This window comes from Vicia villosa, linkage group LG2 (assembly GCF_029867415.1).
Source record: "Vicia villosa cultivar HV-30 ecotype Madison, WI linkage group LG2, Vvil1.0, whole genome shotgun sequence".
NCBI lineage: Eukaryota > Viridiplantae > Streptophyta > Magnoliopsida > Fabales > Fabaceae > Vicia > Vicia villosa.
In genome coordinates this window covers 151,824,474-151,840,424 of record NC_081181.1, presented here as the reverse complement: position 1 = coordinate 151,840,424, position 15,951 = coordinate 151,824,474, and the positions used below count along the sequence as shown (strand labels likewise).

Below are 15,951 nucleotides of genomic sequence, written 5' to 3'. Positions count from 1 at the left end.
GTTAAAAACCTTAGATGAAGTCTGAGACTAGGCATAGATAGGAGAAGGGTTTTCCTAGATATTATCTCTGAGTTCACTAGATCTTCTTTTATATCTGAATTAAAATCATCTTGAATCTTTGGTGCATCTTAATATTTTTGGGCATCGGGTGGAGGAAGTTGTCTTATGTTAGACCTCCCTACGAGGTAAATTCAGATGAAGAAAACATTAGAAGTATCTCTAAAATTTTCTTTAGTAAATTCCCTTCCAACAATCTTGTTGATTTTAAGTTCCAGTGAGCTTCAACACTAAGAGGGTTCAAAGAGTTGAGACTATCTTGCCTCAAATAGTTAAATATAGCTTTAAATTTTCTATGGAAATCAATCAAATTAGGGAAGACTAAAGAAATCGTTGAGGTAGGTTCAAGTCGGTTGGTTCAACCATGGTTAAGGTTTGCTATGGTGTTGAAGATAAGGATAGGTTCAGGAGTGGCAGAGAGTACTATGATATGTTGAATGGAAACAGGTGGTAGGGGTTATGTAGATGACCAGTCAAGAAGCCATCCAAATTGTAGGAATTGACTAGATAATGTTGCAAAGGGTGGGGGTGTAGGGCCTCTTGCTCGAAATTTTGCTAAAAAATCTTTGGTGCAAAGTTTAGAGTGAGCCAAGAATAAGACATGTGCTAGGTTGAAGAACCCAAAATTATAATATGGCAAGGCAAACCACTTCCCCAAAACAACTACATAGATACTAAGAGTCTTAAATCACTAAGGCTGAGGTTTAATAGCACGTAACTAAGAAAATTTGTTTACAAAACACGGAATTACACCTCGCATCCTCCCAAGTACTTTGAGTCTTCAAAAGCAAGGATGTTCACTTCGTCAAAGCAACCTCATGGAGTCTTCAATCGCTAAGAAGGAGGTTTTATTAGAGTGTAAAATTATACTAATGACCGAGATTATCCTAGATAATAGCACCAAAAACTTGACAATTATCCTAGATAATAGCACCAAAAACTTGACAAATAATCTAACAAGTGTACTAAATCATCGTCAAATAATAAATTAAATGTTTGTATTCACGGGAATTACTCAATTTCAATTCATCAATACTATCTTTTTGAAAATATTATTTTTTATAATTGGATAATTGTTTCTCTTCTCTAAAACTGATTATCTAGTATCACGATGAGTTGACAGAGGTTGAAGAAGAAAAGAATCAAATGGGAGGGTGGAAAAAAATCTAGAAAAAGAAATTAGAGAGTAAGACAACTGATACCATGTGAAGTTGAGGAATAATTTCTGTAAGGATTAAAAACTTTCTTCTTATTCATACAACCAATATGTAACAATGCATCTCATAATATAATAATTTGTTTCAACAGCTTTGAGACTTGGTCAAGAAAAAGGAAAAAGACCAAAAAGACCAAAAATAATAACAAAATCAAAAAGACTAGTTAACAGATATAACTGTCGCAACTACTACCTTTTGTTATTTTTAACTATAAAACATGCTGTTAAGTTATCACAACTCTAAGCTCATAAATGAAAAGCTATACAAACTTATTTTCAATCCATAAATAACTTAAAATTCATAAATGATTTGCTTATACCAGAAACAACTCCACTGTAAAAAATGAAAATGAATCAACATAAGAAAACTAAGGTACCTATGACAATGAATTGAATACAGTCACCTGGTTGAATACCATAAAAGCAAATTAATGAAAGCAAAGGTTAATAGAAATGATGTTCATTACAGCAAAGCTTAATAGAATCTTCTTCAAGCTATACAATTCAAAAGCAAAATGCAGTATCATATTCCATTAGAAACATACCTTGCTTCATCTCCTTCCCCTTTTTCGTCTTTTTAATTTCCATTGTTTCAATAAAACTTTTACTCCTTCTCGCAAAGTTGCTTTCTTTCCCTCTGCATAATTCCATAACTCCGAGGTTACATACCGCCCACTCGGATTATATTCATTTATCTCTTTCAATGCTGCCACCACAGCTCCGTGGACTTCTTCCCCCATCTCGTTCTTAAGTTCTTTCAGCTTTTCATCTTCATCGTCAATAACTTCCTGAAATTAAAAGACTCAAACTTAAAAGTGATATCATGTATGCCGACTCCATGAGATCTATAAGCTCGAGAAAGGCACACACACCTGATGTTTTCCTTGAATTATAACAATTTTGAATGGATGCCAATCAGAGTCCTTCAGATACTCTTCCCATAACGAACACAGTTCCGAAGCTCTATTTTCTGCATCATCCGCGTCAAATTTCTTCTTCATAGCTTCTAGAAATGGTCTATCATCAAGCTCCCCCATTCTCTTCACACCAATATTGGCACGGCTCGGCATCTCTTTAATGGCCTGCGATAGATCAAAATCCAAGACAGTATAAAAACTTCATAGCATAAAATCTATGCACTAGTACAAGCTACAAAAGATGCGTTAGAGAAATTACAGTAATCAATTCCTTTCGAGCCTCCTGCAGTTCATCATTGCTCTTACGCTCTTTAACGATCAGTGTTTGGTTCAATGCGTTCATGTCTCGAAGCAACCGTTCCTTTTCTCTTAAATCTCTGTGTAAAGCATACATCTTATCCAGAACATTAAAGTCTCCATCATTTTCCATGTGCTTCATGACATTTAACTTTCCTTTTAGTTGTTGAATCTCCAATTCCAGTTTTTGTTTCACATTTATTTGTTTTTCAAGCTGGATGATTTTTGCATGGAGGTGTTCTTTTTGCCGCTGGATAAATCGATAATCAAGCACCATAAAATAAATCACGACATCGACACTTTTGGACATTAACAAAGCACAGAACAAGTTACACAAACCTTTTGATCCGCGGCCAGTTTCAAAACATTTTCACTAGCTTTCTGTTGCTCCAGAGCAGCCATTTCAAGTAAGCGATTTTTCGTTGAAGTCTAAAAAAGCAACAAATATAAGCATGGAGCTAAACAAAACATTCAACAGAAAATTAGAAAAGCACTACACCTCAGTAATCTCTTCTTCCAACTTTTTTCGTTCACTTTCATTATTTGCCTCGCGTTTTTCCAGTTCAATTCTTCGTAACTCGAGTTCTCTTTTCTGAGATTCGAGTTGCAACTTTAGTAGTTCATGACCATTCAAAACACTCTGAAAGTGTTGAGTTGCACTTGACTCTATTTTCTTCATCTCTGAATACAAGCAAAGCAATGACAACATAGAACAACGCCGTTTGAGTAATTCAACTTTATTTAAAAACAATGAATAGCAAATTAGAGAAAAATTATCGTATGTTCGATAATAAAAGATACCTTCACAATGAGATTGAGAGAGTCTATCTATTTCGCGTATTACAACGTCCATGCGAAGTGTAATTTCGTTGCATTCTACTTCCATTTCTTTTATCTTGTTTTTCTTTACCTGAAGAGTGTCATTCAAACTAGACACAAGTTTATTGAACATTCTATCATCATGTTCCATGATTTCAGGTATTGTTTTAACGTCCATTTTTTGTAGTTGTTCCCCGATTGCATTGTTCATTTGATAGTCATCAGCTTGAGCAACCCACGCGTAGAGACCAGATTTTTGTTCGGTATGAGAAAGCCAAGCCTTCTTCCCATGATGATCTAATTCATACGCCCTTTCAAATGATAATGCATTATATAACCCTAGCCAACTTTTATCGAATTCCACGACTGCAGCTCCGGCGTGATCCGAGGCATTCAAGAGTGGGCGGACTCTAGTTGGATTAAAGCCCCTGATTCGATATTCATCCCTTAGCTTGGAACCATTTTCACCAACACTTTGTCCATCTTCTGTAATTCTCGTGGGAATGTTAACCACAATCCCAGTCCACGGCCACACAAACTGCTTTTCGGAATCAACAAGAATGCCTCCATTTGCTGGTTTTGTTGGATCTTCCACATTCATAATCATAAGATCCTGTTCTTCAGAAGTGTGGCCTGTTAAAGTCTCTCCTCGGCTCGACATTGTGCTGCCTGAAAGACAAAATAAAAAGTTAGTGATGGAGCAGTCACATTCACAATTATATCATTTTACAAAACTTGAACTTTAAGTTTTGAATAATTGCTTCCTTAACAGAAGAATCACCACCTTCATTCACAGGTTTTGGTGAAGCAGTCACACTCCCAAGTATATCACTTTTCAAATATTTCATTAAAGCCAAATGAGTTGCCTTCTCTTTGACGTTTCTCTTTTGCGAACTACTAACCCCAGAAGCATGTTCAAAGAGTTCCCTGTACACATAGCCCATTCTTTTCAATTTCGGGCAGTATGGACAAGCGAAAGTATCGTCTGAGATTCTCACTTTGAGACTTCCCTTCTTGAGTTCTTGATAAAATTTATTTACATACAACCAACTTATTTGAGATTCACTTGAATCAGTGTCCTTATTAGAGCATCGAGGTGCGACAGTTTCTGCATATTCAATCAATACTTGAGAAATAAATTAACTTGAACAAAATAAAATTCTTAGTATATCATAAACAGTATGATCACCATCACCTTTTACAATATCCTTTTCCAAATACTTCAACAACGCGAGATGATTAGCCCTCTCTCTGGCACTTGTGTTTTCGGAACTAGTCCGATCCACCATAAAAGCATGTTCTAGAAGTTCCTTGTATGCATAATCCTGTTTTCTGTGAGGACAGTAGGGACAGATGAAAGTATCCTTTGAGGTTTTCACATTGTGAGTTCCATTTTTGAGTTCTTCATAAGCTGTATCTACATGCCACCAACTTATTTCTGTATCCTTGATTGAACAGTGAGACATTATTCTTAGAGGAAAGATTGTTAACCTTGAAGAGATTGGAAGGGGTATGCATGAGAGAAATTGAAATTGAAGAGGGAGAATGAAAGGGAAAATTTAGGATAGTAGCTATGGAATTTGGTAAGAACAAACAACATTGCTCACACGTTGGAAGTGTTGCTTCACATGTTCCAACACTTGAGTTTCACTTTGACTGACAAACCAACAGAAACTAGTACTTCATTGTACTTCTGAATAACAAACCTGTGCCTTTGTAAATGAATGTTTGGTTTCCATTTTGATTTGTTTTTAATCCAAAGGAGAATTGACTATGATCTTTAGAATAAATGGTTTTCACATTGAAATTTATTGTTTAAGTTAGTTTTACATTAATATATTCAAAAATAAGTTATTTTAGCTTCAACTTATTTTAATTAGAATTATCAGTTTTACAACATATAGATCACTCCCAACCATCTCAAGGCTCCAATACACCCGCACTCTTCAAAGTAAATATTTAACTACCCCTTACAACACTCTAAAATAAGAGTATAAGATAAAATATAAAAAGTCAAATTCAAGCTTAAAGTGTTTTTGACGGACATATATTATAAAGAAAAACTTAAATTCTATATATATAACCTTAGACTCACTCTTCCTTCACAAAAATAAGTGATGTGAGATTTTTTCAATATGTATATTTTCAATCAAACCCTAACATCATGTAGATTCTCGTGATGTTAATAATTATATCAAATCACACATTTAATATAATAAACAATGGGCAGTATCTAGCAATACATCACTACTATCCATATTCAAAAATGTAACGTGATTTGACAAAGTGTTTCAGATCTTTAAAAATTTTATTCCGTCTTTTTTATGGTCATATAAAAATATTAAAAGGTGCTCAATAGTAAAATAGACACACACCGACACAAATGTTTTCCAAAAATATATATTTTTATATGAAAGTTATTTTTGAGGTACAAACAATTTTTTAGGTTAATAATTGATTATGCATGTTGCATAATCCATTATGATTGTAAACACCCTCCATAATCGATTATGGCATTAGTAAAATCAATTATGCTTTTCGATTTAATTGATAATCATTTATGGACCTTGTATAATCAATTACGCATCCTATCAAATCAAATATTTCTTAAAATATTTTAAATAATCAATTATGCCACTCAAATAATTGGTTGCAAATAGTGTCACCTCGCCCATAACATCGTGATCATGTTTCATTGGTCGATCTTGTCACCTTATCTATAAAAAGGTACATTGAAAATGTTGCAAATCACATTTTTTTAACAACAATCATTTACTATTTCACTCTTTCTCCCTCAAATTTTCTATTTTAAATATTTTCTCTCATTAAATATATTTTATTTATGAAAGTCTTTTAACTATATATTTACTCTTGTAACCTTCTGAACTCCGATTTATTTTTTCTACACTTGTGGTGTAGTTTCTGGTGATCACTTATCATATTTTAGGCATGCTCTGTAAATCAAGAGAGGAGATATCTCTTGAATTAAGATTCTTGTTTGAAGAGTGCTTGTAATTGTAAAGATTGGAAATTGACCATGTGTTAAAAATTTGTTTATAATTAAATCTTGAGGTTTTCTCATTGGACAATGGATGTAATTCTGGTTGGTTTTAGGTTAAACTAGGATAAACTCTAGTGTGATATTTTTTATCACTTATCTCATTTACTTTTCAATATCTTACTTGTCTCCTATTTTATTTTACTAAACTTCAAACTTTTCTATTAAAATCCATTCTCTTAAAATGCTTTAAACAAAAAAAATTATATTCACAATTCACTCACTCTCCACCCTTTCATGTGTTTGTAGTCACATATTGAATAAGTTATATCAAAGTCTAACTATTATTTAAAGACTAATCATCTCAAAAGGAACGAAGACATAATTCACTAAATATCCATCATCTGTCAATGGAGAAAATAAAAATCTTTATTAAAGGGCTTGATTATGATATTTGGGATGCTGTTTTGAATGGTTTGTTTGTCCTTAGTCATCTTATCAACGATTCAATAGTGAAAAAACCTAGAAATCTTTAGAGAAAGAGGAAATGTAAAAAGTGTAACACAATATGAAAATTGAAAATAAAATATCGTTGTAGGTATTAATGAGTTATATTATATATCACATTTTTCTTGCATGAGCGAGAAAGACTTAAGGGAGAGGCGATACCTCCCATCAGGCGACCTTATATCATCGCCTTCTCTTAGAGCTGTCTCAGGACATCGCCCTAGGTAAGGCCTTTTGTAAATATAAAACTATACTTTCCATTTCCAGACATCTTATATTCTTCTCAAATTTTTCAATTGGTAACTTTTCTTTATAATTGATGTAGGTTTTGACTCAAGAAAGGAAATGGCTTATGCTCTCTGGCTCCTCCAATTCTAGATTTTCTCTAAACATACAATCTAACCTAAAACCTTTCTAAAAAGATATAACATCTTAGTTTTTCATTAGCTCATTTGACTTCATCTACTGTCTTAGTGAATCTGTTAATGTATTCTTAAAGTGTCTCTTTCTTCCTCTAAAGAATGTCGTTGATAGTGACCACTCTATTTAGATGGTATATTTAGGTTATGGATAGTTGCTTTCGAGCCGACCATCAAATGGGACAATGGAAAATTTGGTTATGAAACAATTATAGTTGTCATAATTGTAAAAGGAGATAATTTCGGGGGAGAAATAATGTAAACTTAAGGAAACACAATGAAGAATTCGGGAGAATCAAAAGATGATTCCCATAAACAACACCACTATTGCGTAATGGAACAAAAAATACAAGATGTTGATGATGACCACCGTAGAAAGGATTTTGGGGCAATGGTTATGATTCTAGGATGAACATAAGGGGGGCCTGCAAAAAATTAGAATTCCAATACTCAAGTTAGTATTTGAAAGAGGTTGAACTGTTGCAAATATGAGTGAAAAGAATATACGGGCGTGACACAAGGCCACACTTATAGAGGAAATAATTATGACAATTCTTGAATATCTGATGTGGAGTGCTAGTGACCGTTGGATATGGATTAAAGATCAAGATGAGGAGGAAGGTCATGCTTCAATGTAGTGTTCGTGAGTGAAGGTCCATTTGTACATCAAAGAATGAAATACTATTAATGGATTGAGCTTATGACCAGGGTCAATCGGTCGATCTTAATGGATCTTTAGCCAACTAAAACATTCATTTTTTCAACAAATTATCATTAATGTTTGACAACCCGACGAGATTGTTGTTTCTGAAAATAATAGTGAATGAGTGTTATTTGAGAATAAACAAAGATAAAAAAATATTAATGATCGTTGTTACACTTTATAGGTTTGAATATGAACGATATTTTATATGGAATGTAATATTCGAATTTGCCCTTATGTACAATTACTTAAGTATGTATTATTGGAGTTGTTAAATGAATCAATCAACTTCACCCCAATGGACTAGTATATATAAATGGGTTAGACTGGGACACTCTGGTTGCTAAATGAATTGTTAAAATACAGTCTGACTTAATTATTGACGAGTTGTGCGATTCGATGGACCGACTTGTCTCATATTTCAATATTATTATTTTATATAAAAAAAGTAGATGCAATGTAAAATAAAACTTGATAGTACATAAATATCTATTCACCAAATAAATCATTATTTGTTTTTTTTTCATTAAAAACATGTGTAATAGCTAAATGTAAAAAAAAAAAAAAAAAAAGCAGCAAAAGTAGAAAATACTTATCACAACTTACAAGTTGTAAGCTTAGAGATGCTATAATACAATCTTACATGATAAAAATAATTATCACCCCAACAATTCAAAATTAATATCAATATAAATTATAAATTAGACAATTTTTTGAAATTGAAAAAAATTGATTTTAGTGTATCTATAAATTATTATTATTATTATTATTTTTATTATTATTATTATTATTATTATTATTATTATAAAAAAAAAAAAACTCTTATCTTAATATGGTTCATTGCTTAGTTTTCAACCGTTTCAATATTTAACACTTTTATAAGCAACACCAAAAAATTAATATCTAGATATTTTTTTTATTTTTTTAACTACCAATCTTTATTTTCTAATTTTTTATTATTAAATGAGCAAGTTTAGCAAAGGGCGGCAAAACGGGTTGCGGCCCGCCGGTCCGCACACCTGTCATTGGGGTGGATATAGGCTAAGTTAGGCTTTATAAGGCTCGAGTCCGCCCTACGATAAACTTAAAAGGTCTGAGCTTGGCCTGTGGCCTATAGTATGCTCTCTTTTTTGGCTTGGTCTGACCTGACCTTTTTAAAAGCATGACCTAACCTGAAAGCCTATTTAAAAGCCTATTTTTCATTATGGTTTTCAATTAATCCATATTATTTAAAAAAACTTATAAGTCGTCCTATATATGCATATATAGACCGACCTATTTAGCCTTTGTTCTAATATATATGCACATATAGGCCGATCTATTTAGCCTATTTTAATATACATGAAAATATAAGATGACCTATAAGGCTTCATAGATTTTTCTAATAGCCTAAGCATGGTCTATTTTATTAAATAGGCTTTTAAAAATGAAGATGAGTCATTCTTCAAAATTAAAAGATTATTGATTTGTGATTCCTGTACTCTTTAAAAAAGAATTTAGGTGTTTTGGGGTTAATGACTAATGTTTTTGTCACAAAACAAACACAAATTACATGTTACACATCAAACGTCACGTGAACAAAATTAAAGATCAATATAGTTCTCTTTTAATCCATGCACAAATATAAACACAAAGTAAACCTAAGGAATTAAAAATGTGGTTTAAGTTAATTTGAAGTGATATAAATGAAAGAAAAATTATTATTATTATTATTATTATTATTATTATTATTATTATTATTATTATTATTATTATTATTATTATTAAAATTACATATTTTTTTATAATAAGAGTGAACGTTATATTTATACCGTTGATGAATAGAAATCAAATCTTTTTCATATACAAATAAAATAGTTGTAGATAGAAATCAAATCTTTTTGATATTTAAATAAAATAGTTGTAGATAGAAATCAAATCTTTTTGATATTTAAATAAAATAGTTGTAGATAGAAATCAAATCTTTTTGATATTTAAATAAAATAGTTGTAGATAGAAATCAAATCTTTTTGATATTTAAATAAAATAGTTGTAGATAGAAATCAAATCTTTTTCACTATACCCAACCCAAATTTATTAAACCCTATGTAAATATAAATATTCGGCAAGTTCTGTTGGCGGCAACTTCACATAACTCTTGGTTTCGATTTGTATATTGTTTCGTTCTTTTGGGAGGAACAATTTAGCAAGAAGTTTTAATGGAAAGAAATGTGCTCAATCGAATTTCAATTTAAGTTTCTTTTTATGAAAACCATTTACATGCTTACAAGATTTGGTTTTGTTTCGGTTTGTAAATCGTTGAGATTGATTGAAAAGAAAAGCGAAGTGATGATAGAAATTCATTTGTATGTCAATCCGTTGATGTAATTCATGAATCCCGACAGGTTCTGATCGCTTTCATATTTCCCTCTCTTGCTTTATTTCTTGAGTTTCTCGGTTTGATGATCAACTATTTATGGTTTTTGAATTGCTATCAGAATTGGGCATATGATGAATCTGAATATGTGTAAATGGGTAATTTGCATCTGAATTTCGTTGATGTCGATATTTGTTTTTGATAGTTTGTTTCAGTGTTTTGTTTTCTGTTTTTTGGATCCATCTAATCTAAAATGAGCTTAGCATTAAATTATCATCATACTAGGCTATCTCTAATTAGCAGCATGTGGCTAAGATTGAGAATTTGGTGAAGCCAAACTATTTTAGGTTGATATCTTTAATTAGCAGCATGTGGCTTAGAAAGTTATCTCTAATTTGCAATATGCGTTCTTAGAGGGCAGACAGTTGGTAGATTGAATACTCATAGCAAATGGGTTAGTAAATGATAAGAAGCATTGATGTTTAAAGAAGATTTTGAAAAAGTGTTGATGTTTAAAGTGGGTTTTGAAAAATCATGACTTATATGACTTTGTGAATGTTAAATATTTGGGCTTTGAGGGATTCAATGTTAAATGGAGAGGCTGTATTTCAAAGTGTCTTGGAACATTAACAATTTTATTGTTGGTAATTGGAAGCCTCATAAAAAAATTCAAAGTTGGTAAAAGTTGTGTTTTCTTATTTTTGAGGGTTATTAGTTTGGTAGAGATGTTCACTTGTTGCATATGCTGTACGCGAATGATACTTTAATTGTGGATGGTATTTTAATTGTCGGAAAAAGTTGGCATACGAGATGTTCACTTGTCGCATATGCTGTACACGAATGATACTTTAATTGTGGAATGATATTTTAATTGTGGGGAAAAGTTGACTTGTCGCATATGTTGTACGCGAATGCTACTTTAATTGTGGGAAAAAGTTGGTAGAGGAAATGTTTACTTGCCGCCGAGATGTTCACTTGTCGCCGCATATGCTATACGCGAATGATACTTTAATTGTGGGAATAAGTTGGCATACGAGATGTTCGCTCGTCGCATATGTTGTACGTGAATGATACTTTAATTGTGGAATGATATTTTAATTGTGGGGAAAAGTTGGCTTACGAGATGTTCACTTGTCGCATATGCTGCACGCGAATGATACTTTAATTGTGGGAAAAAGTTAGTAGAGGAAATGTTCAATTGTCGCTGAGATGTTCACTTGTTGCCGCATATGCTATATGCGAATGATACTTTAATTGTGGGATAAAGTTGGCATACGAGATGTTCTCTTGTCGCATATGTTGTACGTGAATGATACTTTAATTGTGGAATGATATTTTAATTGTGGGAATAAGTTGGCATACGAGATGTTCACTCGTCGCATATGTTGTACGTGAATGATACTTTAATTGTGGAATGATATTTTAATTGTGGGGAAAAGTTGGCTTACGAGAAGTTCACTTGTCGCATATGCTGTACGCGAATGATACTTTAATTGTGGGAAAAAGTTGGTAGAGGAAATGTTCACTTGTCGCCGAGATGTTCACTTGTCGCCGCATATGCTATACGCGAATGATACTTTAAATGTGGGAAAAAGTTGGCATACGAGATGTTCACTCGTCGCATATGCTGTATGCGAATTATACTTTAATTGTGGAATGATATTTTAATTGTGGGAAAAAATTGGCATTCGAGATGTTCACTTGTCACATATGTTGTACGCGAATGATACTTTAATTGTGGGAAAAAGTTGGCAGAGGAGATGTTCACTTATTGCATATTCTTTACGAACGGGAATTATATTTTAATTGTGGGAAAAAGTTGCCAGAGGAGGTGTTCCAATTTTTTTCCATTTCTTGAGTTTCTCAATTTTGGAGGTAACTTTATCAATTATTTATGGTTCTTGAATTGTTATCAGATGTAAGAATGGGCAGTTTTGTAAAATGGGTAATTTGCATATGAATTTCATTGATGTTAATATCTCCTTGGAGAACTGATGCCCCTAAGTGTTTTCTGTTTTTTTGATCCATCTAATCTTAAATTACTGTTGCATTAAAATTATCATCGTACTATAATGAATTTGTCATTGCTACATGAATCATTTGATTTGCGATAGAATTATATTATTGTCCCTTCAAATGCATTAAATCCATTGGTTGTGTAAGATATTATGTTATAATTTTATTCAATCACTTATTATTTGGACTCTAAAAGATTATGGTTGTGGAAGACTAGATGGTTTGAATTAATTGCGGGTGGAAAAAGGCTATTATCAAGTATATTGATGGAGTTAATAGAATAAAAATAGGTGCTATGTAGTGCATGATGGGGGATTAATGCGATTAAGTTAGAATGAGAATGCAAAGAAGTTGGAGAAACAACAAGAATGGTTAGCTGTTAGACTTTGTGAAGTTTTTATCTCAAGCAGAACTTATAGATTTACTATTAATTGGCTGAAGATTTACATAGTCAAAATTAGATGATTAACAATGTGCTATATTGATAGATTCATATTTTCAGAGGGATGGATAGATAAAGTGGCCAGAATATTTGCAATGGTGTTTGGATGAAGGACTCGTTCTTTTCCAATTCTAACTTGCAAGAAAATTAGTATTTGAGACCAAAACCGTTTTGTGTAATCAAATGTTGGAGTGAGTTGGAAGGATATCATATATTTGTGATAGAATTATATTATTATTGTCCCTTCAATGGCATTAATAGCATTGTCAAAGTTGAATTTAGAGAGGAGGAAATAAGAAATGTTGGTTGGGATTGTGAGAGTTTGAAGAATCTTGGCCTGAATAACATAAATTTCAAGTTTATTATGTAGTTTTGGGATGTGATTAAAGTGTCCTTTTTTCACATATTCATTGCTGAATTTCATTATAACGGAAAATAGTGTGTGTGGAGTTAATAATATTTTTTTAGCATTGATTCCAAAGATTGAGAATTTGGTGAAGCTAAACTATCTTAGGTCGATATCTCTAATTAGATTTTAGGTCGATCAATATCTTTGATTTGCAGCATGTGGCTAAAAAAGTTATCTTTGATTTGCAATTTGCATTCCTAGAGGGGGATTTGCAATTTGCATTCTTAGAGGGCCGACAGATGGGATATGGAATACTCATAGAAAATGAATATGCAAATAAGAGGAAAAAAGAAGCGTTTTTAAAGTGCATTTTGAAAAAGTATATGATTTTGTGGATCGTAAATTTTTGGACTTTGATGGATTCAACGTTAAATGGAGGATGGATTTTAGAGTGTCTTCGAACATCAACTATTTTTGTGTTGGTCATTGGAAGCCTCCCCAAAGAATTCAAAGTTGGTAAAGGTAGCATTTTCTTATTTAAGGGTTATTAGTTTGGTAAAGGTTGCGTTTTCTGTTTTTTTAGATCCATCTTATCTTAAATTACCGTAGCGTTAAAATTATCATCGTACTATAATGAATTTGTCATTGCTTCATGGATTATTTGATTTGCGATAGAATTATATTATTGTCTCTTCATTGGCATTAAATCCGTTGATTGTGCAAGATTTTGTGTTATAATTTTAATCATTAACTTATTATTTTGAACTCTAAAAGATTATTGGTTGTGCAAGACTAATCTGGCTGATCATGGTTTGGATTATATGATTTGGATTAATTGCGGGTGGAAAAAGGCTATTATCGAGTATATTAATGGAGTTGATTGAATAAAAATAGGTGCTAGATGGTGCATAATGGGGGATTAATGCGAATATGTTAGAATGAGAATGCAAAGGAGTTGGAGAAACAACCAGAATGGTTAGATGTTAGACTTTGTGAAGTTTTTATCTCGAGCAGAACTTATAGATTTACTCTTAATTGGCTGATGATTTACATGGTCAAAATTAGATGATCAACAATGTGCTATATTGATAGATTCACATTTTCAGAGGGATGGATAGATAAAATGGCCAGAATATTTGCAATGGTGTTTGGATGAAGGACTCATCACATTCCAATTCTAACTTGCGAGAAAATTAGTATTTGAGACCGAAACCGTTTTGTGTAATCAAATGTTTGAGGGCCGAGAAGAAAACTATAATCCTAAGAATGTAATTTGAATGTGTTAAGAGATAATCAATAGTGCTAATATGAAGAAAGTTATAAGATAGTAGAGTTACTATCTAAGTATTTAGCATAATAACTGTTACTTGATGTTTATTTTGGCAATTGCCTATATTGTAAGAAATTTGTTTACTTAATTGTACTTATACAAGTCTCCTATTTCATTTGGTTTAGTTAACGATAAATCTCGTGTTTCAAGTTTCAACCATTAGTTTGAGGTCCATTCAGGTTCTGCTCCCCATATGCTTGAAGAAAGCAGGGGCTATATTGAATCTATTGTCATTGTATTTTGCCAGTCCTCTTATAGATCCAGATAGAGATTCGAGAACATTGCCACCAGTTCGATGAAACTCGCAAGTGCAGTATAGCTCACGAGAAATGAGATACATGTCGCCACTGGTTCAAACAAGATGATGCAACCTGGAAGCTCGACACAGGGTGTGACTATAAATCGGAAGGACTCACAATCTCCAATACCCGACAACATTGACCGATCCGACAGACAAGCTTTTTTACATATACTATCTGGTAATGCAATATGGATTTTGCCGGTTAAACATTTGCAAGCTAATAATTACAGAACATATAATAAATATTCATGTGCTGTCTGACCTGAGTTATTGGTAGGATGAATGCAAATTGTGATTATTTTTGTTTGTAATGGATTTTGATTTGGCCATATTTACCTGCACATGTGAATAATGGCAGAGAAGATGGATATTAAATGAATATTCATGTAATAATGATTTTGCCGGTTAAACATTTGCGAGCCAATAATTGCAGAACATATAATAAATACTCATGTGCGGTCTGACCTGAGTTGTTGGTAGGATGAATGCAGAATGTGATTATTTTTGTTGTTTGTAATGGATTTTGATTTTGCCATGGTTACCTGCACATGTGTTATATATATGTTGTGGTGTCGATTTTTGTATGTCTTGCAATGCATTTTGATTTTAGAGTTACATTTGGAAGATTGTGAAAATTGTTGGGACAAATTAGCACTGCTATGATTCGAAAAGAAATTGGAGATGACACTAATAGGATGGCTGGGAAATCAAATCAAATATCTCCTGTCTCTATTAATCTCAGTATCTACCTGCCAAGTGTTGTCAATTTGATGCTGGTAGATCTGTCTGTTTTAGAAAAGGTCGCAGTAGAGGAACAACCAGAAGGTAGTGACATCTAATTCTATAAAAATTCCTAAACAAATTGACCCTGCTGGTGTAAGAACAGTAGTTCATGTAACATGAATACTCAATGATTTCTGGATATCGGGGTGGCTATTATCCGATTTTATCGACATGCTCATTACAAGTCGAAAAGATAAGTAACTCTTACCTTTTTAACTTCCTAAAATCACAGCCGACTACTGTCTATTAACTAAAGAATTCACGAATGCTTATCTTTATAGACAGGATAAATAAACTATTAATGTGCGAATATAATGGAGATTATAGTTGTTTAGGGGCTTACTCTACAGTTGGTTGTTAATAATCACAGTAGATTCATCTTTGGTTCCTGTTGTTGTCACATTATATGTAGCAGGTTGTTTCTACCAGGATGGATAGTGG

At 32.5% G+C, this 15,951-nt stretch overlaps 1 protein-coding gene and 3 pseudogenes across 1 annotated transcript; 3 read left to right on the top strand and 1 right to left on the bottom strand.

The window, feature by feature from the left end:
• Positions 1-1,736: 1,736 nt before the first annotated feature.
• On the bottom strand, positions 1,737-4,996 carry LOC131652488 (protein INVOLVED IN DE NOVO 2-like). Its single transcript, XM_058922346.1, has 7 exons — positions 4,496-4,996; positions 3,289-3,894; positions 2,987-3,168; positions 2,827-2,916; positions 2,450-2,737; positions 2,146-2,355; positions 1,737-2,061 (listed from the first exon to the last, which is right to left on the bottom strand). The coding sequence occupies exons 1-7, from the start codon at positions 4,770-4,772 to the stop codon at positions 1,825-1,827; spliced, it is 1,890 nt and encodes a 629-aa protein (XP_058778329.1). The 5' UTR covers positions 4,773-4,996; the 3' UTR covers positions 1,737-1,824.
• A 5,257-nt stretch (positions 4,997-10,253) lies between these two features.
• Positions 10,254-10,328, top strand: LOC131654486 (small nucleolar RNA snoR14; annotated as a pseudogene).
• An 83-nt stretch (positions 10,329-10,411) lies between these two features.
• LOC131654473 (small nucleolar RNA Z101) lies at positions 10,412-10,480 on the top strand (annotated as a pseudogene).
• Positions 10,481-12,212: 1,732 nt separating this feature from the next.
• Positions 12,213-12,292, top strand: LOC131654470 (small nucleolar RNA Z101; annotated as a pseudogene).
• Positions 12,293-15,951: the final 3,659 nt, after the last annotated feature.

Coding starts and splice junctions, on each gene's coding strand:
- LOC131652488 (XM_058922346.1), bottom strand. CDS start 4,772: ATGTCTCACTGTTCAATCAAGGATACAGAAATAAGTTGGTGGCATGTA. Junction 2,738..2,826: donor AACTGGCCGCGGATCAAAAG/GTTTGTGTAACT, acceptor CGATTTATCCAG/CGGCAAAAAGAACACCTCCA. Junction 2,062..2,145: donor TAATTCAAGGAAAACATCAG/GTGTGTGTGCCT, acceptor TTTTAATTTCAG/GAAGTTATTGACGATGAAGA.